This window comes from Cuculus canorus, chromosome 2 (assembly GCF_017976375.1).
Source record: "Cuculus canorus isolate bCucCan1 chromosome 2, bCucCan1.pri, whole genome shotgun sequence".
Lineage (NCBI taxonomy): Eukaryota > Metazoa > Chordata > Aves > Cuculiformes > Cuculidae > Cuculus > Cuculus canorus.
The window spans coordinates 33,754,094-33,781,568 of record NC_071402.1 but is presented as its reverse complement, the minus strand read 5'-3'; the positions used below and the strand labels follow the sequence as shown (position 1 = coordinate 33,781,568).

The 27,475-nt window shown below is 37.3% G+C and overlaps 1 protein-coding gene across 1 annotated transcript in view; it reads left to right on the top strand.

The window, feature by feature from the left end:
- PI15 (peptidase inhibitor 15) overlaps positions 1-26,644 on the top strand; it is a 29,579-nt gene extending 2,935 nt beyond the window's left edge. The window contains exons 3-6 of the mRNA XM_009570917.2: positions 15,463-15,581; positions 15,861-15,993; positions 16,147-16,262; positions 19,249-26,644. Of these exons, the coding sequence (XP_009569212.1) occupies positions 15,463-15,581; positions 15,861-15,993; positions 16,147-16,262; positions 19,249-19,384 (504 nt within the window). The 3' untranslated portion in view covers positions 19,385-26,644. The remainder of the gene's footprint in view (positions 1-15,462; positions 15,582-15,860; positions 15,994-16,146; positions 16,263-19,248) is intronic.
- Positions 26,645-27,475: the final 831 nt, after the last annotated feature.

Genomic DNA, 27,475 nt, shown 5'->3' with positions numbered 1-27,475 from the left:
GCAGCAAACACATTCGCCACCAATTCTGTTTCAGAGTTTAGGCAGTCTGCGTGTATCCTATGTAATTTTATAGAGGGGGAAAAAAAAAGAAAGCCCATTGAACAACATCACTCATCTGCTTTGTAGCTGTGGCAGCACAGCTTCTTACTTCTGTGGCTACAGAAAGGTTTTGGTAGGAAGGGCTTGAAGATGACATGGTGCTGTAATCCATACGAAGACAGAGGACCTCTGCACCAGTAATGTTCATTTGAATTTGCTCAGCCCAATCTTTAGTATCCATATAGTTTCAGTGAATGGAACAACATCTGTTGTGTTTTATGGGGATGTAAGGTTGTTGCTGTTACATATAGATGTTGTGTCACTCTACTCGTTTTCATGAATAAGACTACAAACACATTATTACCACCAAACAATGAACACTGTGCTTGAAAGAACCTACAGAATGTGTGTTCCTGTCCTGAATACTATGGAAAAGTGCAATGGTAGTCATGTCACATGTTGAAGAGCTGAAATTACTTACATATTCAGTAGACAGTGGAAATCTCTTGTAAGTGTGTTGAAGTAGAGAAAGACTAAGCAATTTGGAAGCACAAGAAGTGGCTTTCTCAACTTTTCTCTGTCCACAGCCATATTAAGTTGTGTTTTGTTCTTTTTCCCTAATTTTGTTAGGAGCTCTTCTTCTCATGAAGTCCTGTATCACATTCTCACTCCTGTACAGTTCCATTTGCTTTTTCTCCTCAACGGGTAAGAAATCAGGGTTTAGCTGTACGGGTTGGTTCTCATAATTCCAGTTCTTCACATCCAACCTTTTTATTGGCTTTTCTCCTTGATGCACTCTGTTCCTTCCTCTCATGCAGTCTGCTTCTCACACATTCAGTGCACTTGTAGGTACTTTTTGGTCCTTGATCTTTATTCTGTCTGCCCCTTCTGTGTGGAAAATTTGTGTGCTGTAGGACTTTGGGTGAGAAGTCTTGAAGGCTTTGTATGCACATCTGTCAGGCAGGGGAGATTCATATGTGCACTGCGGTAACAGAGCTGGGCAGTGTTTTAATTCTCTTTGGGAAAGGTGGTTCTAAGTGCCTCCCCAGCCTGTTGGTGTATGCAATCCCCAGGGAAAGAAGACAGCTGGGGAGTCAAAAGCAACAACGGGAGACATTGTTCTATTATCAGTCCCTAATGAAAACAAATGGTGTGTTTTATGTTGGGAAATCTTTCTCTTGGGACATTAATACCTCATGCATCAGACTTTAAAGTATTTATTCTTTTGGTTCTAGTTCTGGTACTGCTGATGCCTTCAACTGGAAGTTTTTCTGCGAGTACAAATCTAGAGTCAGTGCTTATGTGAAGGAAAGTGAAAGAGAAAGGAAACAAGAATTTCCGGGCCTATAATGTAGAAGTAATGACATCTTTTTTTTTTTCATTTGGGTCTTCTTTTGATTATTCCTTCATTATTCTTCATCCTAAGACTGTCATGTTTGAATCTTTTCTTGTGCTCTAAGAGCTGATGCCATACCTGTAGAAAGAAAGATGACACCACCCTTTTCACCTGGGAAAGGGCAAAAATCGTAACACTTGGCTTTTCTTACTTTTTCTGGATAAAGCAGAAAGGTTCTGTAAAATTCATTATTCGGGAGAACTGAGGTGTAGAATTGCTTGTGTTGGTCTGTGTAAAAGTCAGGTAAATCTGCAAATACAAGGGAAGTCTGTGAACAAGGAAATCTCTTTCTCTGAATGCTAATTCTGTACTACAGAGGCCTGTGTTGCCTTTATGGAACATCTCAGGTACTTAGTAGGCTAGTAAATATTGGCAATATATTGCCAGCTTAAAATTTGAACCTCAAAAAGCAAGTAACTTAGTATGCATTGATACTATCTTTAGGCTCCCAAAATATTCATTTACAAAATATCTGTTCCTGTGAGAATTAAATATTATTTTTACCTTCTGTACAATCATCCCCACTAAAGTTTTTTTTTTTTAAAGTTCACACAGTCTTTGTTGTATACCTTGTCGCTGTGTGCATGCACAATCTGGTTGAGCAGGTGCTTACATACAGTCTCTTCACTGTTTTGCACATACCAAGCAGAAGCAGTAACTATGATATAGCTGGGCCTTAATGGATGTTGAACACTGTAATCCATGACCTTAAAGATCATCCAGTTCTAACCCACTGCCACAGGCAGGGACATCTCCCACTAGGTCAGGCTGCTCAAGGATCCATCCAACCTGGTGTTGAACACTTCCAGGGAGGGGTCATCCAAGAATTCCCTGGGCAACCTGTGCCAGTCTCTCACCACCCTCGTTGAAAAGAATATCTTCCTAACTTCTAGTCTAAATCTTCCCCCTTCCAATTTATAGCCACTCTCCCTCATCCTATCGCTACACGCCTTTGTAAAAAGTCTTTCTTGTAGGCCTCCTTCAGGTACTGGAGGGCAGCTATAAGTTCTTCTGCTGAGCCTTCTCTTCTACAGCCTGAACAACTCCAACTCTCTCAGCTTATCCTCATAGTAAAGGTGCTCCAGCCTTCTATCATCTTCATAGCCCTCCTCTGGGCCCAAGCCAACAATTCCATGTCCTTCTTATGTTGGGGATTCCGGAACTGAACACAATACTCCAGGTGGGATCTCATAAGAGCAGAGTAGAGGGGCAGAGTCACCTCCGTCGGCCTGCTGGCCCGGATTCTTTTGATGCAGCCCAGGATACTGTTGGCCTTCTGGGCTGTGAGCATGCATTGCAAGCTCATGTTGAGCTTCTCATCAATCAGCACCTCTAAGTCCTTCTCTGCAGGGCTGCTCTCAATCACATCATCCCCCATCTTGTATTGAAACTGTGGATTGCCCCAACCCAGGTGTAGGACCTTGCACCTGGCTTTGTTGAACCTCATGAGGTTCACACAGGTCCACTTCTCCAACTTGCCCATGTCCCTCTGGATGACATCCCACCCTTCTGATGTGACAACTGAGGGAAATCTGTGCACTCTGTATAGCCCAGGAGTGACCCTCTTTGCTGAAGTGATGAATTTGGAGACTTTGCTTCCAGTCCACGAAGATTTGCAGAAAACTTGTAAAGTCAGGTCAGAGAAGCAAAACAATAGCCTGCTTAGTAGTCACAAATGTAAATAACTGCATTATTATTTCACCTCTAAATTTCAAACACTTGATAAAGTTTTCTTCCTGTCAAGGTGATCTTAAAAATGCTCTGTGAATATGCAGTAGGTGATGGGTAATACAAAATGGAAAAAAAAGCCTACTTCAAGTTTCCCAAAGTCCTATTTAATATCTGAAGTCTTCTATATGGACATTGAAAAACAGTTAATTTGGTTTTCTCTCAATTCAAAAACATTTCTAATAAATAAACTTCTCAACATGTTTACCTGGTTTTTTTTGATGTTGTCAGTGTGGTTTCTCACAGACCACTCTAAATCCTAAAAGACATTTCGTTCTTGAATTTTTTGACCTGGCTTATCTTCATGGTCCCACTGAAATCCTCCATGTCTGTGAGTAAGAACTGTAGGGCTAGTTCCTTCAAGATTTATGTCTAATGAGTTGGATAGGATCTCTTAATTCATATAGTTTTTCCCTGCCCTGTAGCAGGACTTCCTGCATTAGATACATATGGTTTTCATCTTTTCTGCTCCTGAACACATAGAATGATGCTGTTTCAGTCACATCTCTTGGCAAATATTTTACTTTAGGAATATAAATGATTTCCAAATGTTTAACCTAAATATTTCACTCTAAACCCCAGATAATTAATCTTTATAACTGCCCAATAGCATTTCTTCTTTCCTTTCAAGCATTAACCTTTACATATTTACTGACAGTTTTCTTTGCTTTAATTAAGATGCCTGCCTGCATATAACATTTCCCTAATTTCCATGTGTGTATCTTACAATAGTTCTAGGTATTGGAGTGAATTACAGTTGCACTCCATTTATATTTTGTTAAATCAGTGAACAGCAACCTTAAATGTCAAAGCACATTATGCCCATCACTTTAACTATGCATGTTTAGAGGCCCAAGTGCTATAATGCAATGTAGAATGTACTCTAGAATTTACTGGTAGCCTACTTTTCCCATTGAACAGCCCTGTTCCTTTAAATCCTATATACATGGTGAAGGTTGAAATAAATTAGTCAAATGATCAGCCAGGGTATGAAGATCTTAAGCTGCTTTTCATCATGCAGAGCATCTAAGTATAGTCAACCTCAGGTCTTCTGGGAGCAGAACGATCAAGGAGCTTGGAGATTCCCCAGTGTGGTCCACCTGTCCCAGTTTTCTACGGCTTTTTGATTGCTCAGTGCTGGGAATTCACAAGGATGGTGAGAACAAGTGAGAAAGGGTGTAACGGTGAAATATGTTCACTGGTTCTAGTTTCTACCTCCTATCACTTGTGTTTCTGTTTAGCCAACTGAGTATGTCCCTTCTGCCTGTTGCCAAACCCAGCATCAGGAGTGTCTGAAGATCATGGGCTAATGAATTCTGGAATATCAATCCTCTCAGAAAATTAGAAGACAACAGAAAGAACTGTTGTGGTTTACATGAGTACAATTAGGTCTGCCTCTCTGCATGACAGCTTTGAAAGGAGGAAGTCACTTTACAGCATACTCAACCTTTTTCTGCAGTGGAGACAAAACATGGCAACTGACAGTAAGATGAAAGAAAGCAAGAGCAGATGGAGCTTACTTTCTGCTAATTTTGGCACACTAGAGTTACCTAGCTCTCTTTTGGCTCACAGGTGAGTTTATCCACTTACCTCTTTCCTACCACAACCTAGTCCTACTCGTTGTCCTACTCGTTGGCTATCATTGAGATGCAGGATGCTGCACTATTTCATTTACAAAAGGCTAGGAACCCTTGTTCAGTCTCAATTATTAAACTGGTGTTAATCTAGGGTCAAATTCAAGTGGGTACTAGCTATACGAAGTGAAAAAAACATGAGTTATGTTCAGATGGAAAGACATAAAATCTATTTAATAGTTCAACAGAAAGGATATTTCCTGGAAAGCACTTCTTGAAAAATCCAAAGTTCCCCCAAAATGTTATTGCTGATAAATATTGTGATAAAGAATGACTGTTAAACTTGCTTTGGTATTAGAGCTCTCTTTCAGTGTTTTATGCATAAGAATTTTAAAACATCCATCTCACTGGTCTTTTAGGAGAGAAGATTTATGTTATTTAAATTTAATATTAGCAGAAAGCCTTCTAGGAGTTTAAGCAAACAAAAAGCAACCTAGTAAAGTCTCAGATAGAAAAGCAGCCTGCCCAGAGCCCTCAGAATTGGACATTCCTTTATTATTAAATGTAGCACCTCTTGAACTTCTTGGCTAAAAACGGAGACAGGGCATTTTTCACAAGAATCTTGATCCAAAGTACACAGTACTTCATTTCATACATGAATGGAGATGATAGTAACCTTAAACCTGTCAATACTTTTATCATCTTTTTGTACCTGAAAAGAAAATCTGAAAAGAAGAATAGTCTCTCTAGGTCTGTGTAAACATGTATCCTAAAGAGAGCAAAAGATGGAAAGCCCAGCATAACCACTTGTTTGCGTTTTGTACACAGAATACTGTTCAGCAAAGGCACCTTCACATATGAATGCATCTGCAGGTGCCCTGGGATGAGGTTTGAGGTCTATTGTAACTCAGCTGAGAATGAACAGGTTTTGTATCTCTATCTCTAAGGTACTATCTGTTAATCTGTATCAAGAGGAGAATAAAGAATTATTGCTCTTATTCTTTATCATGCAGAAAGAAGAAGCTGCTATGTGTTTTCTTCTGTGTCATGCTGCCGTATCTTTCAGTTAGAGCAACTTAGAAAATAAGTATTTTCTCTGAGAAATTAAAAAAAAAATCAGGTCCATTTTGTTTTAATGAAAAACTTCAGTGGTTAGTAATGACAAAAAGTAAATCATCATTTTTCATATAGAAGAGAAACAAAATGCTACAAAAGAAATACTTTCTTCATTCACATTTTGTGGTTTTGAGCAGACATGATTTGTTCTGATCATATTTAAAATTATAGAGGTCAGACACTTTCCTCTTCAGACTTATGAGCAATTGTCAGAGTGACATGGAGCTAGACAAAGTTTGATCCTTTTTATTACCACTCCTGAGATAAAGCCTTGCCAACCGAAATATGCCTTGCAGTAGGTTAGAAAAGCACTGAATATTTTAAGATAAGTTGCTTTGATATTTAACTTTTCCAAAAGCTAAACAAATAGCATATCAGGAAAGCTTATTGTTATTAAATCTGACAGCCTACCAATTTTCTTTGTTTCTTATTGTTTAAAAGCCTGGTGCCAAACATGAAAAGAAATGCTAAAAACCTTTAGAAGAAATAAATTGACTATTAACAGTGGTGAAGCTTCAAATGATAGATTGAATTTGGATCAAATAGGCACTGGGAAATAAAAACTTCTGTATAAAATATAGACTTGATTTTTCATAGGAAAACAATTTCTGGCAATGAGGTTTATTGAACATCTGTCTGGTGATGCTCTATTAGTATAAGACAGACCTCCTAATACTGAACCCTTCAGAAGTGTGAGTTACTTGTTTGGAGATTTGGTTATATGAGAGTAAGTTGCCTACAAAACTGCACAATTTTACTTTGACTTGCAGTGGAATGTTGGACAAGGGGCTTGATGGGTTCACCCCATATTTATTTGCAAAAGAATAAAGTACAGAACTGTAATTCCTGTCAAGATTTTTTTTCTCTGCAGCGTAGACTTTGGCAATTTTCTGTGTAAACTTTCTAATCAGTACCTAATGCATTTAGGAAAGGACTTGCACATGTGGTAGGCACCAGTTACAGTGTACATACTAAAATTTCTAACAGGTGGCAGTTGAGAGCAAAAAGTATTCATATTCTTAGAGAGAGAGAGAGAGAGAGAGAGAAAGAGAGAGAGAGAGAGAGAGAGAGAGAGAGAAAGAGGTAGCCTAGAGTCCAAATGATCTCAGAGCCCAAATAAATAAATAAAGTTTGCCAAATCTGTCTATAAATTCCAATGAGCTCATATGTTTTCATCACACAGTATGTATTGAAAAAAGTGAAGGCAAAGAGACGAGGCTCTTTCAGTCACTCTGCTGAAACAGTATGCAAACAGAAGGGCTGGTGGGTTGTTTTACTAAGCTCTGTGCCAGATTTGGGGTAGTGGACGTGGTGGTGGGTCCTACAGAAAATCTCTGAACCTGAAAATGCTACAGATTCAACTGTACAAAAGAGAAAGTTAGAAGTTGTGCAAGGAACTCCTGCGTGTCCTGCACGCAGCTGTGGGGTTTCTAAGGAATGGCCATTGCATGTGCAAGTGGTATGGCTGGTGCAAGGCTGCGTGGCTGAATGACCCATGAGGACAAGAACTGCGTGTTGAAAAGCAGCAGCGTCCATCTGCTAATCCGCCCCGGGACTTGTACTAGCAGCTGTGTAGTGCAGCTGCACAGATGGGCTGGAGATGTTAGATTTCACCCCTCAGCTTCCCAATGTTTTTCTCACAGGAAGAAATGGAGGTTTTCTTCTTCCTCACTTGCTGCTAGTCTGGGAGTAAGAGTTTCTGATCTTCAGCTGGGCAAACAAGCAAGAAGCACAGGGCTAATGAAGAATGAGATCAGAAGTCTGAGGTAGAAAGCTTAACTTTTTGTCTGATTACAGCTTAAAGGTCTTACTGGGCACCTTTCTGAGGTGCCTAGGAGTCACTGTGGATTTGTTTGTGCCAAATAACAGTCTGAAGATGCTAATATGGGTCCCATGTAAATATGTATTAATAGCAAATAAGACTCTCACTGTGCAGTCAGTCACAGCCAGATGACGGGGTAATTGCACTTTGGTGTCGTGGAGTAGCCCCTGCGTGATGGGCATTCAGGGAGTTTGTAGAGGGCTAGAGAGAGATCAGGATGTGTATGTTTACTTGAAGTACTTACTTCGCCACTGAGAAATATGCAGAACTGAGAGCCACTGTTAGTATTTAATATTCAGAGCAATACCCTGATGAGGTTCTTTTGTACTCTTGTGCAAGTGAGGGGAGCTTCCTTGCTAGTAGGAAAAAAACTGAGCCAGGAAAGATTAAGGATTACGATGGCAAAAGAAGAATAGAGGCTCAGTTAAGTACTGTTTGAATGCTTTGAAATGATTATTAGCAGATCACAGAGGCTCCCAGGTTAAAAACATATCTTTATGGATTCTCCAGTTAGCTTGTCTCTCCTAGCTACACAGTTGTTGAATGGCAGTCTCAGGGAAAGAATACTGCTACTTCTCCCTTTTTTTTTCATGTTTTCTTTGTGGCAATGAAGGATGTACAGTTAAATGCTCCTATAAAATGTCCAGTTTGCACAGAGTTATGCACATAGAATAAGAAAAAAAAAATAGTACAGTGTATAACTGTGCTCTGCTCACTTCGTATTTAGATCACAAATTCTTGCTACCCGTTATCATTAATGACAGTTTCAGAATACTTGAGGAGGAGAGGAGAATTCATTGCCATTTGCTTTGGTAATGATGTATTTCTCTTATTCAACAAGGCATGCATAAAGGTATAGAAATACTAAGCCAGATATTTTATTTTGCCACTGGAAATCTGCATTCTGAACTTCAGGGAAGGTATCTGATTAATCTGAAAACAGATCAGTTTTTGTCTCTGAAAATCAGGAAAAAAAATATCACCAAAACCCCCAAACTTTCGGCTTTCTCATGTAATGTCATCCTTGGCTAAATGGGTCGTTTCCATTTGAATAATAATTCTTTCTCCAAACATCTCATAATGCAAAACTAGACTACCAAAGGGTAAATTCTTTTTTTTTTTTTTTTTTTTGATTGCTTCTCGTATTTTCCAGGTATAATGGATTTTAACTTTCTTTTCTTCCAAGTTCTGAACTTTAAGACCAACTTACAAAGGGTTACAATTTCAGGTGACAGTATCAGTCATTCTTTCTCAGGTGTAGCACCTCTTGTGGGGGAGCAACTAAAAGGTTAGCTTTCAATTTACCTTTTCAGCTCTAAAGACATTACTTGTTTAAGTATCTCTTTTACTAGGGAGATACCCTACTGCTTCAAATCAGTCCTTTTTGTCTGCCTGTCAGAAAGCTGAAAGAAACATTTTATCTGCATGTATGTTTTTACCTTTGAAGTAGGGAGTCATCAGAAAAGACAATGTAATCTAACTCTTAAGGAAAGCCATGACAGTAAAGTGCTGACAGATCTTACTGATGACTTTGGAAGAAGCCAGTAATTTCTTTCTGTGTTGAAAAAATATCACAGCATGTTTTGCAGAATTTATCAATCAGATCGTGAATCTGAGGACAGGTATCAGCACCATGGAAAGTGAAAATTATGAATTGTCTTTCTTTTTTTTTCTTTAAAGTGTGTTGAAGAGATATAATAGAAGCAGATGACTTATTGTGATATTTATATGCCAGTGTTGTGGTTTGAGCTTAGATTTTTTCCGTTTTAAAATGACAAAACCTTGACATTCTGCTTATTTTTCAAATAGTGAGGAGATATCCTTGCAGAAATGGGAAACAAGTCTTTAAAAATTTCCGATATGCATTAAAGCAATTTAGGAATATAACATTTATACTTACAGGGGTAGAGATTGTCTGTTTTTAACAAGAGTATCTGTCAAGGGTCTATGTGAAGTTTCAAGACATTGGTCCTTTCCTTCCTTGACTTAGCTAGTGGTACTTTAGGTGATCTATAACATCGCAGAACTCATTTGCATCACTCAAAATATGAAAGAAAGCCTTGACAGAGTAAGGAGACTTCCTCTCTACTCTCTTCTTACAAAAATGTTTTGAAAGTTGTCTCTACAGCAATGACAAACTTTGAGGCATATGAGCTTTTCCTCTTATTTCAACAAACTATGAAATTGATCTTTGTTAAATGCACTTCTGTCATGTATTATGTTTCTAGCTCTTCTAGCTGTGAAAAAATCAGAAAATGAGCTGATGTAGCTTTTTCTCCAGGTGTTGTCATCCTTTGAATGGCCAACACGGACCACTTTCTAGAGCCTTGTAGACTGCAAATTGAAAAGTCATATTGACAAACAGTGTTTTACTACTGGTTCCAGGCAGAAATGTTGTGGTGCCTGTGTTTGGACCATCTTACTAAGGCACGTTAATTTAGGGAAAACACAGTCATGCCGTGAGTTTCACCGATATCTAAAGATCCAGAATCAGACCTTGCACATAAAAAAGATTTATTTCCTAACTTTTACGTGATTACACAGTACAATTATTATGAAGCCAGACTAGAAGGACTCCAGCCTGTTATGCAGTGAAACTGAAAGAGCTGCTCCATGAGAAGGTCCTTATGGAGGGTCTGATATTAACTATTTTACCTAGTCATACTGAAGGCGTATAGTGAATATATGACCCATCCTTTATTAAAGGTACAGATCCCAAATGACATAATTCCTTTATGCAGTCAGAAGCTCAAGACCTGACATTTCATTAGCACCAACAATAGGCTCCGTACCCTAAGAATGCTGCTTTGAATCCCTGCTCTCTTTTGGTCACTGTAATTTAACGATATATCTATCCATCATTTGCAGATGTTCTCGGCAAAGTTTACATGTTCAAGCTGTGCTAATAGATGTTGCAGAAGTGCATCTAAAACTAGCAATATGAAACTTTTTACTTTTCAAGTAAAATTACAACGAGGTAAATGTATCCAGAGTAGCAATATGTTTGCAATAATACAACAGTCCCTTAGAAAGTCTGCAGTAAGAACAAGTGATTCAGAATAATTGAGCTCTATTTATTTTGTCTTGTGTACACTTGTTCAATGTTTTCTACTTACAGAGAAAGGAGTTAGATTGCTGTCTGAAGTACATTGTTGTTTTCAGCTTTATTTGTTCTGCAACAAGGTTTGCTCCTAAGACATGTAGTGAGCAGGGTTTCAAAAGAAAGCCACTCCATTAAAACACTTAATATTAGGAGTACAATTCTGACCATAATATGAATGAGAAGAACCTTGTTTCTAGGTCAAATTACAGTTAAAAATGATTATGTACATCATCCCTCTAATTAAAGCATACCTATCAATGTAGGAAGGGAATAGCCAGTTACTGTTCAACAAATTTTGTGGACAGACCTTTGTAATATTGTAGTTGCTCCTCTTCTTTTTCAGCTTCACCATCATTTTAATATTGAAGAGGATAGTTGAGACCAAGAACTCGTTTCAACAAAGCTGTTCCAACAAAGTACAAAAGGACAACTCCATCCCTTCTAATATAAATTATCTAAGAACAATTGAGTGATAGCTATGGAAAGGCAGGGCATGAGGGAACCGTGACTCTTAATATTAAAAAGCTTCCTTTGGGGAAGGAATTGCTCTTTGGCTTCTAGAAATTTTATTCAACATTAAAGACATTTTGTTTTACAGTCCATTGCTTATTATACATTATAGGGATAAGAGAATTTATTTTAGTATTTATCTAAAGAATGAAACAAAAAAAAAAAAAACAAAACAGCAAACCCCAGCCATCTTGGGTGACATTCTGGCCTCACTAGAAAAATTCCTGCTGACTTTATTAATGCTAAGATTTTATTCACTTTCAACCAGCATGTGCTGTGTAAGTGCAGAGAACACCCCAGAGCTCCCCCTCATAAAGTGATCTCTGGTGTTGAAACTCCCCCTGTAGAAGCACTGATGTATTCCCTCTACTCAGTCCACTTCACAATATTCAAGTGAAGTGAAGTTTGGAAGTGTTGTTTTGCAGAGAGCAGTGCAGAGAACACAGCCTGACAGCTTTCTAGGAAACTAATCTTTGACTGAGGAAAGCAAAATAAAGTGGCCAAAGGTTGTTCACTTGAAGTTGCCAGTGGAAGTGTTGTAAGATGGTTTAACACTATTGCAGCTCAGTTAGACTTGGTTGAGAGGTGGGGAAGGTTTCCATGCTGGACCAAATCAGTAGTCTGGAAAGTTTGGAGAAAAACTTTATTGTGGGTGGAAGCAAGGTGACTGCTTCTCCAACTAGTAACAATCTAGCAAATGAAGATTTGCTGTCCCCAGGGAGAGAATGAGTATAGTTTGGAACTGGGAGTCTGCATGATCAGCATTTGAGGGTGAGTCACCTCCTCAGATCTTGATCCACTGAATATGCAAATCTTTCTCCTTTTTCCTTTTTTTTTTCTTTGAGTAACAATTTTGTGTTCATGTCAGGCAGCTTTCTCTAACATGTTTAATAAAAACACTGCATTTGTCATCATTTCAGAGTTTATAATATTGTTAATCACATTGTTTTTTTAAACTGTTTGCTAATTACATTGAGCTTTTTAATTACTCCTCATACAGAAACTGTCCCTTTCACTTTCAAGTTAATTTGGTTTCTCTTTTTAGGATATTTTCTGTTTCTTTAAGTGCTGTTTATCTTTATACAACAATGAAGCCCCGGGGGTTCACAAATCTAAAGGTCTTTGCTTTGTTCTTTTACATACCCAAAGCAGGAGTCTGAGCTGAGATATGAAGTAATACAAATGTAAACTCAGAATCAGACTTCTTTTGAAAGGGTGAATGGATAGTACATTCTCTTACAGTTTAGAAGGTTTTAGGTCATTATGACATAATAATTTTTTTACTTGAGCTTCTATTAATTATTTGCCTGTTCTCGTGGAGATGATCTAGAGCTAGTCCTATAGGGACTGAGACCACCTTTTCTTGTAGAAAAAGAAAATAAAATAAGAAAGGTGAAGCACTTAATCTTCTCTGATGAAATACAAATGATTTACATAGCAGGAAGGGACTCTGTACAAAGGCTTTTCATCAGTCTGCTAATGAAAGTGTAGAGGAAATTAAAAGATGCTGCCTATGCTCCCCTCCTCTTATTTCTTATTCAGTGGCTACTTTCTTTCTCTTTCTCTTTTATGTTTGCCAAAATTTCATATATTGAGAGAACAGTTGAGAGTGAATAGATAATGGAAAGCAGAGCACACTATATATCACAGTAATGCTTACCTGCCAAACCCACAACTTTTTAACTGAGCTTGAAACTACCCCCTGAAACTTTCTCATTCAAATCCTGTAGATGATTTCTCAGAACCAGCAAATAAAGCTGAAGAGAAATGAAAGTGGACTAGCAATGCTCTCACTGTCCAAGGTGAGGGCTGTGCCTAGTTTAGCAAGGGCATTAACGGTGAAAACCTAATCCAGTCTTCATATTTCTTTCAAACACCTAACATGTTATTTTGCAAGGCAATTTAGCAAGTGAAAATATGCTGGGTGGAAATTAGGAGCTCGGTGCTATTTGTGCAAATACAGTACACATTTAGATTACTGTGGGACTGCAGCCAGGTCACTTAGAAGCAAGCACGCAAACATCATGTTCAGTCTCTTGGAAGGGAGCACTCGTGCCAGAAGCATGATTAATCCCAGCAAGGGAGGGTGTTTATGGGGTGTCACAGTCCTGGCGGAGCTGCCCCTTAAGGATGTGCACCAGGCAGCTGTGTTGGACCCGTGCACTGGATCCATGTGCTCCTCTGTTCCGCAAGCTTCAAACGCCTACTGTAGCCCCACTCAGGCACACTTCCTAGGCATACTTTTATGATTGTATCTACTGTTGCCCTCTTTAAGCCCTCTTTTTGGAAGCACTAATATACCACAGAGATTGTAAAGAGTTAGTTGTATACTGGCCACATGCAGCTAATTTACTTAATCTCAGGATTACAAATCAGGACAAATGTCTTTACAGTTTTCTACCTCTTGTGCTCCTGGAGCATTTCCTGCCTTTTGTATGGTGCTGTAGCAGCCCCAAGTCCCTGTTCTTGTGCCCTAGTGATCCAGCTTAGCCTTCTCTTCCGATGTCATGGGTTTATCTCTAACTCCTCCGATAAACTCCATTTATTTCAAAGCTGAAGTCAAAGTATTTCCTGGCTTGAAGACCATTCCTTCTTATCGTGGTTCTTCTTAACATTTGTATTTTGTTCTTTTACTGGCAATTTGCTTTAACTTTGTTTTGGGACCTTTTTTTGAACAGGTGTAAATGTGTTCTGCTCTAAGCACCATCTATCTTACTTTCCATAAGGTGGTTTCAGTTGACTGAAAAATCATTTGTAGTAAGAGTTCACATTGATCTCTGCTACACTTCTTCAGCTTTAATCTAGGAGGCACTTTACGCACTCCATATTGGCAAAAGTTTGGTTCAATTTATTGAGTTTGCCCTTTTCAGTTTGAGAAATTTCCCAAACTATGACACAAAGTCAGGGTATGATTTACTGTCCTAGTCCATCATCAATGGTCAGTCTTTCCACTCTGCAGGTTTATGAAATTAAAACTATACATTCAGTGTTAGAAATCAGTATTAGCTCATAGAACAGAAAATATTTGTGATGTGGGCCACCTTATTCTTTGGTAAGTTTATCTCTGCTTTTACTTCTTATTCCATACCTCAGAGAGTATACTCTGCATTTTATAGCCGCTAAAGATTTATGAGTTTAAGTTTGTGTTTAAAAAGCTGCAATGGGCTGAGTAGGCAGTTTTACCACATGCTATTTCTGGCTTTCTACTTGCAATTCACTAAAACTGTCCTGCACCAAAGTACTCGACTTGGAGTATTCAATATACACATCTAATTCCAGGATGCATGGCCTACTTAAGTATCACTGATACACTAAGTTGTACTAGGATTTGCGTGTACTGTAATACAACAGTGAGATATTCTTTTTCTAGAGCTCCAGTGGTGCTGTAGGTTCTCTTGCTGATATCTCCATTACTGCAAACCTAATTGCTGTGGAGAAAACAATGGAGTTACAAATCAAGCATGCAAGTGAGCAAGAAAAGCGTATAAGGGAGACAATGTTTAAGTTTATTTGTCATGTTCCAGCCATTGGAGGAGAACTTAAGAAGTCAATGTGTCTGTTCTTACAGTGCTGTTATCATTTTATTCCAGGCAAGGAGCAATGTCAGTTCCCACGCAGAATAAAATGATGAAACTCATACTACGCCTGGAAACTATTCATAGTTTTTGCCTTTGTGGATTCCCTTTTTTTGACCTTGTGGCCTCAAATATGAAAAGCTGCCACACACACCTCCTGAGATCCTATTTCAAATGTGTTGGGGTTTTGTGGGATATGTAATACCTGTGCTGCGCTGTTCTTTTCTGTGCGCCTCTCCCTTGCTATAACTTCCATCTCAGTGCCATCCAATATTTCATGCCTCTCCATACATGGATCTCAATGGTAGGAGAATGCCTGTTCAGGGAAAACCTTTTCCAGAAAAAAAATAGAAGAGATCTGAATACTTGGCTTCCTCTGATGATGTGGGTAGGAATTCTGTCCAGCATCAAGGCAAATCCTGCTAGATGCTGTACCTACTGCCCCACAATTTTCTGAATTCAAAAGCTCTCTGCCTAGGTTACACATCTGATGTGTTATCATAGTACATTTGTAAGTTAAGATACTTGCTTCTTGTGTTCTTGTGCCATAATTGCTATTTGCTTTTTTGGTTCCACTGCTAAGGATATTTTATTTTCAGGTTTGGGATGAAACTCTTGCTAAATCCGCAGAGGCCTGGGCTGCTACTTGCATTTGGGACCATGGTCCTTCCTACTTACTGAGATTCTTGGGCCAGAACCTGTCTGTAAGGACTGGAAGGTAGGCAGATGCACTAGACAAAATAGTTATTTTGTCAGCCTTTGAACACCCTTTGAGATCCATGTCTTATACTGTTGCAAGTGTCATCTAGTATTCTAGCAATAATTTATATCCGTGTTCACTTGTCTTAGGATTATTATTGCTTAATACTGTGCACCAAGTGATGCATGGAGAACTGTGTCTATAGGTGACATGCATCAGAGGGATTAACAGCAGAAAGTTCCTGAATACCTAATCTAAAATGACATGTTTTTCTTTCTGTATTTTAAACAAACCTAGGTATCGATCTATTCTCCAGCTGGTAAAGCCGTGGTATGATGAGGTGAAGGATTATGCTTTCCCTTATCCTCAGGACTGCAACCCCAGGTGCCCCATGCGATGTTATGGACCCATGTGCACCCATTACACACAGGTTATATAAATTACATTCTTCTATTCAAAATCTACTATTCAAAGCTGGACTTTTCTGTGATGTATTTATAGATCTCTCTCAAATAAATGTGTATATATATATATATATATTTCTTTTCAATTTGAACTTCACCAATGATAAATATTTATTCAGATGGTTTGGGCCACTTCCAATCGTATAGGCTGCGCAATCCACACATGCCACAATATGAACGTCTGGGGATCTGTTTGGCGACGAGCTGTTTACTTGGTATGCAACTATGCCCCAAAGTGAGTTGCTTTCTTTTAATATTGTTTGGTTTTATGCTTATGCATGTTTTGGTCCTTTCTGGAGTTTGACCTCTATTTGTTCTTTTTCTGTGAGCTGCTCCTTCATTCTAACTTTACACATTAACATACAGCAAATGCATGACTTTGTTATAGAAAGATGAAAAGGAATTAATGTGTATGGAACAAAATGAAAAAATTGTTTTCTCTTACTTTTGTTATTATTGTTTTAATTCTTTTTGTCTTCCTTCTTTAGGCTGATTTGGCTTTGCTTTAAATTCCTTAATTCTTCACTGTCTTATATATAATCAGGGTGAGATTTTACACTGTCTACCACTTATAATGCTATGCAATTCCACTGTAGATCAGGACTCTGATACACTGTGAACACACGTTTTTGCCTACGAGATACCTTTACTTATAACCATGCTGCATAATGGTGTCTATAGCACAGGTTTCCTACAAACTCCATCTACATAAGCTTGGTGTCTAAAAATCTCATCTTTGCTTTGATATTAGGGTTCTTTAAAGTATAGACACCCATAGGTGGTCCGTGCAGAGATCTGTGTTAGATTGAAATGAAGCAATGAATTTCCTGGATATAAGCCCAAGCTTACATCTGAGTGAAGAATAAATCAATAAAGTGTGGCTCTGGAAGAGCTTCAATTTGAGGTCTGGCTTGGAAGAGTGCTTCAAAAACAGCAGGGACAGCATAGATGGTTGGTTTCTCTGTCTGTATAATATTAGGCAAGGCCATAGTTCTGCATAGGAATGGAAGTATTATTAATAGAGAGTGTTTTCCATAAGTTCTCAGTGGCACAGGTCCATTTGTGGTAAAGAATATGCAAGAATATGTCATTATTCTAGCTATTACATGAGTAAAAGGATTTTTAAAGACTTTGCAATTTAAAAAAGATAGGATTTATTAAGAAAACTGACTTAGGAAAAAAACCCATCTCTGAATATCAAGGAGATTTCTCTGTCTTTTTGTCTTTAATATCTACTAGAAAAGGGTGGTAAGAAATGAATGTGAGGAGTATCAGGCAGCAAAAGCTGTATCTGACTTGTAGCTCCACAACATGGACAAGGTGAAGTCAAATTTTATAACAGAAACCCAAATTCTATTTTTTATATACATGGATTTGAAAAAAAAAAAATGAAAATTTATAGACTTTCTAAAATACTTCTCTTATGTTCGTATGTAGGAGAAGAATGATTTTATATATTAAATATTATTGCAAACTGATGCATTGTTTGTGTATCCATTAACAATATATTAATCACATTTTATATTTGCTCAGTCTAAAATTCAGCTTTCTCAAACAGCAAGCCAAAGCCTAGAGTTACAAGCTTCTTTTCTGGATGAGACTTTGAGTAGACCTCTGATTCATTGGTAATGGAATTGGGATTTTCAGATCTACTTCTTGCACAAAAAGGATATTGAGTGGTCTTGCCTGGCTTAAGTTTATATTCATAGTTATTAATTTAGTTGAGTTAAGGACATTGGGCACACATGCAGAAGTCTATTTCCCAGTCAATAAAGGCTGTGTCCCTCTGAGTAAACAGCATATCAGAAGCTCATCTGAAGATGAAAGTGGTAAATATTATAGCTGACATATTATGGGTTATTAAGATTTCAGTTTGGCAAAGATTTAGAATTTAAAACTCCAATAATTGTCACTGATGCCATGCTGAGATGCTGGAAAATATCTATGCTTCTGAAGTCAGGAAAAAAGAGTTAAGGAGAATAACTGCAAGTTTAGAAAGGCCCTGCACCTGGTTATCTAATGGGTTCACAAAAATCAGCCATGCATTGCATAGCAAATGAAGAAGAAATCAGCTTTCAGCAAACTCTTTCTTGATTTCCATATCTGTTATCAAACGAAATATATTTCCTGAGCAATCAGTCTGCTGTACCCATTTGGAAGAGAAGTAGGAATGAGCACATCATTTGAGAGATTCTGACTTTCTTCCAAGGCACAACCCAAACCACGGCTTTTAATCCAGTGTTATTGGCTGGGAGATAGGGGATGAGAAAATGTTTCATAAATAATTGCATTACTCACTGCTATACTACGTCACATGCAAACTAGAGGAAAGTTCTCTGCTCAGTGAGACATAACATTTAAATAAAAAAACTAATTTCAACTTTCTTTCTGCCTACATCATGAGTGTTACATGAATCTCTAAAAGCCTGGCGTTTATATAAGCACCTAAAAGTCTGGATGAGTTTTTCAGGTGTTCCTAGGTCTTTCAGAGTTATCTCTTTTCTCATAGTCTCTCTCCAGACTTGTACCCCTTTCCTCCTCTAGCTCTATTACACAACTCTATTCACTAGAAGGGAGCCATCCTACTCCTCCCACAAACATCTATGAGACCCCTACAAATGCCTAAATATGGTTCTTTCTAATAAATTACTGGTGCAAATAGTTTTCAACTTCCCTTTTTTCTAAACACGAATTCAGCTACAGAGCGTCACAATGTGGACCCAAAGCAGTGCAGCTTGAGAGTAAGATTCCACTTAGTTCATTTTTCCACATTCTAAAACCAAGCTTTTGAGATAACCGCTAGACAAAGAAGTGCTGAAGGACTTTGCACTAATGCTTATGTTGCTAATTTCTCATAAATATAGCCTTCCAGTAAAAAATACTCTGTCCTAGGTTCTGAGAGTAAAAAAGTCACTTGGCTGTAACAAAAACAAGAGGTCTGAGACCTCACTACAGACACTAAATGATATAGGATGGACCACTGGCCTGAGGTGACATGGTCATTCTGCTGTTTTTTAGGAATTGGTAGAAAAATGTTTGTCAGAAAACTGCAGAAATATATTAATGTATGTTTTCAGTAGCAGGGTATTTATAAAATAGCACTGAAGGTACTAACTTTAATCACTCAAAACAAGTTTGATTGAATGATTTATCTCTGAAATTTCTAAGCATTCTTTTTCTTTTTTGTTTCTTTTTTTTTTTTTTTTTTAATTTATTTTCAGGGGCAATTGGATTGGAGAAGCACCATATAAAGTAGGAGTCCCATGTTCTGCTTGTCCTCCAAGCTATGGAGGCTCCTGTACTGATAATCTTTGTTTCCCAGGAGTAACATCAAACTACTTATATTGGTTTAGATAAGTTAAAGTTTACATTATTTTTTTTTTTAAATGGATGAGTAACAAGAAGCTTGTATAATGAATTTTGCACATGTTATATATATATAGATATTATAATAATACTCTGATGTTTTCATTTTTGTATGCTTTTGTGTAATTAGCTTTCAAAGTAAGGTATAATTTGATTTTAACACTTTGGGATTTAAGACTCACATTAAGTTTTCTACAGATTAACATTTTGTTAATGGAGAGCAAACTAATTTTCACCTTAGCAAGTGTACCGTCCTGAAGATTAGGTTCTTTTAAAAGCACATTAAAAGATAGATTATTTCCTTTTAAAAATAATAGCTCCAGAAAGAGAAGGGTCATTGATTAATGTTGTGATTTAGAAATGGGGTGTGACATACAAAGCACCAACTTGTCCTCGCACTCCAAATGGTTCCTCCCGTTTACACCTGTGCTTTCACCTGCAATGTCAGTGGGACTCTGAGCAGAGGAAAACATATGTGCAAGAGAAACTGCAGGATATTACCTACCTCATGCACAACACCAATTTGTTTATGGCATTCCAAGAGTTCAGCACACAGCTGCTGCTATCATCAACAATGTGTGCAGACAGGAAAATTAGAGAGAATGAGGAACCACATTGGCCAAGATGCAGTGGCTGTTAACTCATATACCTAAGGTCTTAATTAGATAGAAAACTACATCACTTTAAATATACTGATGTAATAACACGGCCTAACTCTACCTTCCTGTGTTTCTGAACACAGTCTTGATGGTATAATGGTGCTTTACAGCAGTATATTTATTCTTGTACTGGAAGGTGAAGACATGAATTGCTACAAAGCAACATATATCAATATATGACATCCGTACTGTCTCTTACCCTATAGGTTTGCCAGCATATGCACTGTCCCCTTGACTGAAACTCAGGTGAAACTTACAAAGAGAGATCAGACATAAAATTAGATAAGAGGATATCCAAATAAAAGACATCAGGCAAATTTAAAACCTCATACAGATTTGGAAAAAAACCTCCAGATTTCTAAAGAAATTGGTAACATCCTTTCAAATAACTTGCACTATTTCCTGAACATATCCGTATGAATTAATAAAACCCAAATCTGTTTATTCATACATTTCCTGCCCCAAACTGAACACCTTATGGGTTTTTGCTAGTACATTTATAAAGCGGGCCTTCAGTGTAACTTAGAGTTTTCTCCAAAAATAGATTATAAAAAGGAGGAAATCAAATGTGTGCCACAACTACTACGTTATTGAAATAGCCTTGAGTTTGTCTTTACATTACAGGGCAGAATGTACTCCACTTGAAATATATGTGTTTAGTCTGCTTGCACTGCTACATTGAGACCTCTGAAATTTTCTCCTTTAAAAAGCAATACCGAATAGAGCAACCAGAACAACAGAGGTTAATTTCACTAGTGCTACATATGTATATGTCTTTAAGTCACTAATTCAGTCTATTTGAAGGTGTTTGAGACAATCTGTCACCAGAATATGAAGTGTAATATTGGTGATACAAAAAGAAAGATCAGACTTTGAATTCTTCATGTTAGTAATTCTTTTTCTCCAGCGAGATAACGGGGGGGAGGAGGAAATGGGCTGTACTGTGTATGAAACCCAACAGCCCCTCTCCACTGGTCCATAATCTGATCCCTCAGAGAAGATCAGCAACTGATCTGTGGCTATTCAGACATTTCTGGTTAGTAACAAGTCTGTATCTGACAGGATAATAACTAGACATATATTGTCTTAAAATATATTCCATCTTTTAGAAGAAAAATCCTTATAATATTTAATTAACTTTTATCCTAACAGTGACAATATAAATGATTTTTCTTCTGGTTTCAAAGGGACTTGGATTTAGATAGTGCTTAATCAGTCAAGCATTTTGGCTGAGTAAAATCCAGTTCTGATTTGGGAGTAAAACACAATCTCTCTGCATTATCTATGTATGTGTTGAGAGAATTCAGTAAGACAAAACTACTAGGTGGGTCATTAGTCCCCAGCTGGACCAGTTTTTGGCACAGATGCATGGGACAAATACGTTTTTTTTGTTCTCCATTAGAAATCTCTAGAGGTAAAGACAGCACAGTTAAAACAGTGCATCTGGACATTACCAGTATTTCCTTTTTTTTTAATACAAGATGGGAAGCAGAGCAGAAGTAAAAGTTCAGGTTAAGCGTGAAACCTACAACAGTAGCTCTGACAATAAATGACTATGCACTTTGGAATTTGCAACTTGTATGTTGTATGGTACACTTTCCAAACAGGACTAGGCATTGTAAATTAATTTATAATTCTGTAATTCAGCAGAAAGTATATATGTATACGGGTATATATATATGTATACATATATATATATACACACACATATATATATGTATACGGGTATATAAAGTATATATATATACGGGTATATATGTTATCGTATATGATACTTTTTAAGTTGTTAGAAATACCTTGATTTTGTGGAATATTTTGTTTTCTGTGGGCATAAAAAGCTTTCCTTTTGACAAATAGGTATGCAGGTTTTTTCACAACATCTGATAATGGTGCTAGGGATTAACTATTGTAATCACACTGTAAGTGACAGCAGCAAAAAATGATCTGGGTATAAGCTATTTCATACAAGCAGCTCCTGATAAAACCAGCTACTAGCACTCAAGCACTAGGTGAATATTTTTCATTGAACAGCGCATATTACAGCTCATCAGATTTTGATTACCACATGAAATTTGTCCTTTCACTTTGTTTAAAAAAAGTTGTTTACCGAAGGCCTTTCTATATTACCCATTTGAGTTGCCCCGATTTCTATTGTCTTTTTTCTCTCGAGTTGGGTAATGAAAATGCTAGTATAGTTCTGCTTTGATTGCAAGTGTCAGTGCTGCCTGAGTGATTACCTGACATCAAGTGCTGCTAGAACAAAAGTACTGAAATGTGTGCAAGACTTCAGATACCTTTGGCAGCATGTCTGCTCTGATACATGCTGAAAATCCTTGATGAGTTCAAGGTTATGCTGAGGCAAACTACCCCCAGCTGCTGTTCTACTAGCCTTGAAGATTTGTATTAATTCCTTCCAAGAGGCATGGTATGCCTTTAAGAGGCAGAGAAATTAGCTCAGACTTTTGTTCTGTTCTATATATAAAATTATGAAACTATAAACACACTAAAATAAGGCTAAAAATATTTTTAGTCAAAATACTGTGAGAAGCATAAGAGTAAAAATGAAGTAATTGATATCGTTACTTATGGAGTGCAGCTGTTTATAATACCTGCTTGTGATTTTTTTGCCTCATTTAAACATCTAAGATGATGGGTAGCAATTGATAACTTTTGGTGCTAACCTGTATGTTTTGGTGCTGATGTTACACATTATTTTTGTGGAAAATGAGGTTTGCTTCCAATATTACCATATACACTCCAATGCTTGAGAGATCTTTCTCAGCTAAGCATATAATTTACTACCACTAGGCCAGATTTGCTTTCAAAGTTCCTTTTTATGGTTGTTTCAGGCTCTAATGAGAGTTTTATGCTCATCAGAGAGGAAACTGTATTCCTGTCCATAACCAAAACAAACAGCACCCTCCCCTCATCACAACAGTGAAGCGACTGTGGAACAAATTATGAGGAGAGTAAGATCTCTGACAGTCGACTTTAGTTTGTTGCTGATTAGGATTTACTGATCCTGAACCCTCTCTGTGGCATAATGAATGGCTTCAGAACATCTGGGCTTGGCCTTGCACAGTTCTCCCTGGGAAGCTCTGTGTTCCTCTTCTTTGAGGAAGTTTGTTACCCTCTGAATTCAAGATCAGTTGGATCAGGCCTCTGTGAAAACCATGAGAGGTTTAATAAAACTTTTGCAGGAGTGACAATGTTGGATTCCACGAGAGCTTTAGGGACATCAAAATTAGATTTCATGTGCTAGCCCTACAAACACTAGGAAATACCATAGAACTCTGAAAGAGGGAACCTCCCTAGGCGATTATGTTCTATACCACAGTTTAGACCCAACAGAAGTAAGTATATCTGTATCTATCTATCCATATCTATACCTGTATATAGATGGATAGATGGATAGATAGATAGATAGATAGATAGATAAATAGATAGATAGATAGATAGATAGATAGATAGATTACTTCTGTTCATATAGGATCTTCAAGGATCTGGTTGCAGTCATGGATGCCCTCTTGTGGTTAAAAATGCCTATAAATTCATTTGATTTCAAAAAAAATCCAAAAGGTTTTAGGATTTTTTTTTTTAAATACATGCAAATTTACTTTGTTTCCTTTAAAATTTTTGGCCTTGATTTTAAAGACACATGACTTTGTGTATTTTCTTTGAGAAATGATGTCCATTGTGTAGCTCCTTGATTTCTTAGTTTTACATGCTTTGGAAATACAGAACTCAGTCACAAGTATATTAGCTATTGGTTACCTATCATAAAAAGTTTCATGAATATGAGGTAAAACAGGAATTCAAATGTCTGAAGGATTTTTAGAGGCGTTAAATCAGATATAGTTCTTAAAAGCAGGAGGTAAGGATCCTCATTACTCAGATACTAAATTCTAATGACCCCTAATAAAATAAGAGTTTTAAAGACCCAAGTTACTGTTGAATTTTACCCATTATTGCTAAGTTTTCAAGACAAAACTGTTGCTTTCTCCTTCTAGAATGAAATGATCTCATAGGATTCAAGAACACAGCGTTTTTATGGTGCTTGCTGAAACTCAGCAAAATAGAAAGTGTGCATGCTCTGGTTATCAGATCGTAATAGGTCTGATGATCTCAAAGTGCACAAACTTCCTGTTTCATGAGCAGAACAATAAACTTCTATCAACAGTAACCTCAAATTACCACAGCCTTCTCAAACTGCTTTCTTTCAATAGACAATAAATTGAAAATCTAGAAAAAAAAAATAGCAATGATCCATCTGGTTAATTCAAGAATAGAAAAAAGAAAATATGTACTATTGGTAATTTCAAGAGTTCTTGCTGCTTAAGCTTCATTTACTGATTTTGACTCAGGATATAGTCATTTTCTATTGAAGAAGAAATTTTTGCTCATATTGCAAGGTAATGCATTTTTAAATTCACGAAAATCAGTGGAACAGACATAAACTTTTGACAGTTATCCCCACTGTGCTGAGCTACCTGGAGTGTGAAGTGTAAGAAAACCAGACTGAAATGGTTTCAATTCAGTATTATCTCCTTGTCTTCTGCCAGAATACTAAATTAAGAGTGGAAAAAGATTTTAGCATATTATCATTTGGCAACCAGGTTGTAAATTCTTTAAAAATCCCTCATACTGGCAATACATATAAATTATGCTTGGGTTTTTTTTTTGGCCAGCAGAAGAGAAGGAATCTCCCTCAGGTTGTATGTTTAGCTCACAGCAGCAATCATTACTCAAATCACTGGGCTGTTCATCATGCTGCAAACTCACTAGAGCTTTAATAGATCAACATGTAAGTTGGGAAGTATCTGAGATGCAATACTTAAGGTAATAAACTTGTTCACTAAAAGTAAATGGTAATATTGGAATTTAACACTTCCGAGGAGTTAAAGATCTTCATTTCATGTAAGGTGCTCTAATGTAATTGAAATGGTGCTCAAAGGCAGGGTTCATTAAAGAAGTAAACATCTACAGTCACTTTTTTCATATGCAATAAGGAATTTTTTTTCTGAGGACTGAAGGTGTTTAGGATCAGAAAATGATGATATTTCTATGCTTTCTATCTGAATCCAAGCCAAAAAAATGTTTAGTGTTTATACAATGAAATGTCATTTCCCACTTCTCATTATATATTTTCATCATTTCTTGTTCAGATTTTTTTTTTTTTATAGTTGTGTGGGTGGGGTTGTATCTGGTTTTTCAGAGAAGAAAGCTTGTGTAACACATCTTGCAGTGAACTTACCAATATAAGATTTCTCTCGTATTGTCATATGATGCTATATACATGTTATACCTGAGATGTTTGTATCCCTGTTTCAACATCTAATGCTATGAAGCTATAAAGAAATGTACATCATTTTGATCTATTTTGTAACATCTATGCATATAAATAAATAAGTAAAACTACTGCTATTTACAGTTGATGTTCTTTTGGGGCATGTTTTGTTGTTTCTTTTGTTGATTTGTTCCTTGAATAAGACTAGCTTTCAGGGAGATAGTAAAGGACATATGTAAAAACTGAATTTAAATTGAGTTTAAATATATTTATGTAAGTACATATGCTTTACACTTGAGCTCCATTTTGTCTCTATGTATCCACCTATATGGATAGGAGCCAATATTTTGGTATTGAGAACCTGTACACTTCATCAGAATTAGTAGTCAGAGGATATTTTCTTATTTGGCTCTGGCCAAGAACTAAAATCTGAACCGTGACTAAAGAAGATAGCCACAGAAAATCAGAGAGGTACCTTTGCCGATTTGTCCAAGTTCTTCTCCATGGAAGAGAAACAATCAGAAAGCAATACCACACTGCAGTCAGATAAAGAGAATTCTTCAGTACCTGAATCATCCTTCTTCCTCTCAAGGTGGTGCCAAAGCTATGAAAGCTACATTTGAAATTTTGATAAGATTATGGTAACATGTCAGTAACTGACCAATAATATTCAGTGTTATTGCTTGTCTGTCCCTCATCTGAGCCCAGTACTGTTTGAACTACAATAAGAAATACACTGGTTTGGCCTAATTTCTTACTTCTGGATGGACTTAATTTGTTTCTTTTTCTCTCTTCCTATCTTACTTCTTTCTCTTGACCTACAAACTGGTCCACAGTTTTTGTAAAGACAATGCCAAAGCACACCATCCACTGTATTCTTTTTCATTTTCTTTCTGTTACCCTTATATCTGGACCTGAGACTGAAATAGGACTGATCACTGAGGATTCCTGCTGATGCCATGTCCCTGTCTTCTCAGATTTCTCATCATGGTTTCTATCAGGCCTTCACACTTTCATTTTTCACCTACAGAAACCAGGACATGGGGAAGCTGATGTGTATGGAACTGTCACCCTGACATGGAGAGGAGAGTGGATGTAGTTGGGGTGTGTGACCTTCCATGTGGGAAACTGAAATCAGTTGCAGGGTCCACAATTCAGACATAGCACAAGGTGCTCTAAACTGTGACTTTAGCAGAAGGAATGGTGTCACTTGTCAGGAGACAGCAAATGCACATGCTGTAGTAGTACCATAGTTTGGAGTTGTGGCATAGTGCGTATTTAGATCCTGGGAACTTCTGATGTAAACTAGGACCTTCAGTTTTCTTTATGATTTTGAGAAAATATCTCGCATGCCAACAGCGTATGTGTCCACGTGGTGACAATCCCGTAAATGCACAGAGAATCAGTGTGGCATCTCAGCCATTTAAAACCTGGAAAAGAAGCAGACAGCTTCCTTTTCATGAAAACACTCAGTGTGTGAGAGCCCAGTTATACTAAGTTTTTGGGTTTATCTTAATCTCTAAATCTCCATGACCCCAGTAACTTTGACATCAGAGATATTAATTTGATGTTCTTGGGTTTTCTTTGATTTTTTTCTTCTTTTTTTTTTCCTGTTTGTTTTCTTTCATGTTAGTAACCTAATAACCTAAAAGTTACTCTGTCATCCAGACAAATTTTTCCTGTGTCCTTAACATAGTTCCTTATGTTTGACTGTAGAAGCACTGTAGTAATTACATTCCTTACATGTACGACAGGGCTTTACAGGAACATCATGAAAATATGTAATGAAAAATAACACAAAGAGCTCTCCTTAACAGATAATAGAGACTGAGAACCTATTTTGTCAACTTGGCAATACTTATACAATTTTATACTTAATAAAGGATTTCATCCTGAGTTTTAGTTCCATTGTTTTGCATCCCCATTTTATGTGAGGCAAGACAGGTTTATTTAAATTTGTCTCTAAAACTCAGCACTGGACTTACTCCATTGCATTTTTCATCAAAAATGTTTGAAAATATGCCTGTAAGATCAAGATTCTCTGAGGTCTCATTCAATTTGCAGTCCATATATCTGCAGCTACAGCCTTGGAGTGCTGGTTAGCAGTCTTTTGTAGACATTGGCAACAGTGAGGTG